At 36.1% G+C, this 3241-nt stretch overlaps 1 protein-coding gene across 2 annotated transcripts in view; it reads right to left on the bottom strand.

Annotated features, from left to right (window-relative positions):
* The window catches only part of LOC107090303 (beta-galactoside alpha-2,6-sialyltransferase 1-like), a 42542-nt gene that overhangs the window by 25907 nt on the left and 13394 nt on the right, over window positions 1-3241 (bottom strand). The window contains exon 2 of one of the 2 annotated variants that reach the window (XM_015383612.1): window positions 2032-2117. The exons of the other annotated variant lie outside the window; for it this stretch is intronic. Coding sequence (XP_015239098.1) covers window positions 2032-2043 — 12 coding nt within the window. The 5' untranslated portion in view covers window positions 2044-2117. The remainder of the gene's footprint in view (window positions 1-2031; window positions 2118-3241) is intronic. 2 annotated transcript variants of the gene reach the window in all.

The following is a 3241-nucleotide window of genomic DNA, read 5'->3' as shown; positions in this document are numbered from 1 at the left end:
GCGGTTGGCAGTACCTGGTCGACTGGGAGGGCTATGGGAGCTTGCTGTGTGTTTCTTGGACGGGGCCGCCTGTGGAGCTGGTTTACAAAGAAGAACCGTCTCTTTCGACCCTTAATACTCTACCATTATCTGTGACCTCCTATTTTAGCTTTAGTGGGCAAATATGAATGTTATGTTATTTAATCCTTTTGCATTTAGTTATGTGAAGCCCATACTTACCTCATTTTATCCATTAGTTCTGTTAGGAAAGATTAATTTGTACTTTTTTTGTAATGTTTTATTTAAACGTTTCACTGTTATTTAACACAAAAAAAGAATAAATAATTTCAAAGAAATCCATTGAAAACAACGATAACAGAAGCAAACTCCACGTGGCTGTTGTATCTGTCCCCCTCTCTGCTTGCAAAATAGTATGATCCCAAATATCCACACTTACAATGAAGCTGTGAAAGGAAAAACGGTGGAAAACCAGCTAATTCACCATAAACCATCAAGTCTCAGAGCTGATGCTTATGAGGAAGATCTATCACTACTTGACAATGCTCAACAAAGATGCAACACTTCAGAGATTCTTAATAAGATTTCAGAAAAGCCCACGTTCTGGGTAATCAGTCAAAATGCATCTGAGTTAAGGATCAGTATGAAATTTGGATGGTAGGCTAACCTTAAGCAAAAATTGAACTGTTTAAATCAGCTCTAAATTGCCTTATTTTTAAATTTCTGAATTAAAAAATTAAAATGTAAAAAAAAAATAAAATGCCTGCTAAATTGTGGGAAGATTTTTTTTTTCTCTGTGAGAGCTGTTTTTAAATTACAGGTATCATGCTGAAATGTCACTTTACTGATGAGTAAAGGTTTTAAGTGATAGGATGACCATGTTTTAAATGCTTATGTTTTTACAAAATATCACACAGTCCTTTTTATTGTATTTTAGATTCTGAAGTGTTGTTTAAAGTGTAGTTTGTATTTACATCATAACATGCATAAGGAAGCAACAACAAACTACATATGAACAAATGTATATTAAATGCATGGCTACAGCAGTGAAGCGATTTGGTCATTTTGCCTGTCACTTATAAAATGCATCATTCAACTCTAAAGCACAGACCAGTAACCAGTGCATTCGCTTAGCTGTGTGCCTTAGTAACATGATGGTAGTTTTTGTTTTACTAATAACAGATGGTATATGTAACTTTTCCATCGCAGATAATTTATTATAAAATATGTACCGCCTCCTCTGGCTTCTGATGCTGACTTTGGAGCCCATAAAACAGTAAATCAACACCAGCAGATAACATGGTGCCCTTTGCCATCAGGGAAAACTTCACAATGGAAGCTAAAAGAAAGCGACTTTGTGTCTCTCCTCTCTGCACAAGTCTGTCTCATTAAACAAGCTCTAACACTAACCTTGATGTCTACACTGGATTAAATGTAGGGCTAAACAATTATGACTAGTTTTCTAATTTGGTTGGCACTAGATCTATTTATCAGTGTAAATGTACCTAATGGAGGTGGTACTACGTAAAAGTCTTAATTATGCATTAGTCCTTCAGAAAAATAAGCCAGGTTTTGCAAAACAAATAAAAATCCCAAACTTTTCTGCAAAGGCATTTTAGGACATAGATTACCATAAAATCTGAAATTATGCATTTTGGTAAAAGTAAATGTCACCGCAGCACATAGTATGGGAATGCTATCGAAAGCGGTTTCCATCTGCATAAACGCACTCTGTTTTTAATTTTTTCAAAAATGTGAACTAATCTGGCAAAGGAGCCTGAAATACTTTCTCCAAAGAGAGACAAAGGGGCTTTATTGTTGCTGTGGTTAAACTTGATCAAAATATAAAACCAATCGAAAATAAAGAAACAAGTGTGACCCCTGTAGCAAAGGCAGCTGATGCTAATCATCCAGATCTACATTTAGGCAAAAAACTGTGCAAGGTGAGATTTCACACACTCAGTGAATGAAAACAGTCTTTATTTTAAACACTTATGTGATGATTTTAGATTTTCAAAACATTAAAGATATTACCTTGTAGCCCATGGTGGGTTTCAGTGCATACTGTGTTGGTGTTGCTTAGAAACAAACTGCAGCCTTCAGGTCTCGTCTCATTACCTCTGCAGATGGAGACATACAAAAATCACTGACTTTATTACATGCTATATACTCTGATGTCTTTTTTTTTTTTTGCAAATATCAGTGATTCACGAGGTAAAAGCATATCAATGGATACAAGTAGTACAGATTGATAAAAGATATACAATGATAAGAAGCATTAAGCACAAACATTCTGACAACACCTCTACATCAGGTAGTAGACCCCTGTCCTCCATCCACGCCGTTCGAGAGCAAGAGTAATTTCTTTCCTGGAGTGTTTTCAAAGTCTGTTCATAGTGGTAATAATTTTGGGCGTCCACGCCCCTCTGCACCGACACTGCAAGGAGCACCAAGGAAATGGAAACAATACAAAGACAGCGCAGAGGGGAGTGGACACCTAAAATTAATTTGTAAACGCATCAATTGTAAACCAAGCTTTAGTTTTAACTGCTGGTGTAGCAGTTAAAAGTGTATATCTGTTTTGTATATCTAGGTATGACTGTGGATAATTTAAAAAGAAATTATGAAAAATTTCTTCTGCTTCTTGCACAAAGAAAACAAGATTTTAGACGCATGGTCCCTCCTTTATCTGACTGTGACTGTCAAAATCAATACTGATAAGATCAAGATTTTTCCATGTTCCTTGTATCTGTTTTAATAATGATAATAATAATACATTTAATTTATACTGCACTTTCCATCAAACATCTCAAAGTGCTACAGGTAAAAAGAGAGAAAATTAAAAAAATAAAGCATGAAAAAACATCTAAAGGGGAACAAAATACAGTGGCCCTGAAGTGCAAACTGCAACTACAAATCTAAGAGCGCAACTACATTAAGGAAAACGCAACTACATAAAGCAAAGCGCAACTAAATTAAGAAAAACAAAACTACATAAAGCAAAGCGCAACTACACTAAGAAAAACAAAACCACATAAAGCAAAGCGCAACTACATTATGGAAAACACAATTACATCAACCTACCGGAAAAAGTAGGTACCAGTGGGAAACATGAGACATCGCTGATTGGACGACGGGGCCGTTTGACCCTTGAACCAGAAGTCATTCTGCCTGCTGCGGCTTTTGAAAACATGGATATTGTCGGCGCCCCAAACATACTGTAGCTGACGTTGTCCAGGAATAT

Source organism: Cyprinodon variegatus, unplaced genomic scaffold, assembly GCF_000732505.1.
Source record: "Cyprinodon variegatus isolate N-32 unplaced genomic scaffold, C_variegatus-1.0 Scaffold288, whole genome shotgun sequence".
Taxonomy (NCBI): Eukaryota; Metazoa; Chordata; class Actinopteri; order Cyprinodontiformes; family Cyprinodontidae; genus Cyprinodon; species Cyprinodon variegatus.
The sequence above is the reverse complement of the archived record's forward strand: the minus strand, read 5'-3'. Positions and strand labels throughout refer to the sequence as shown.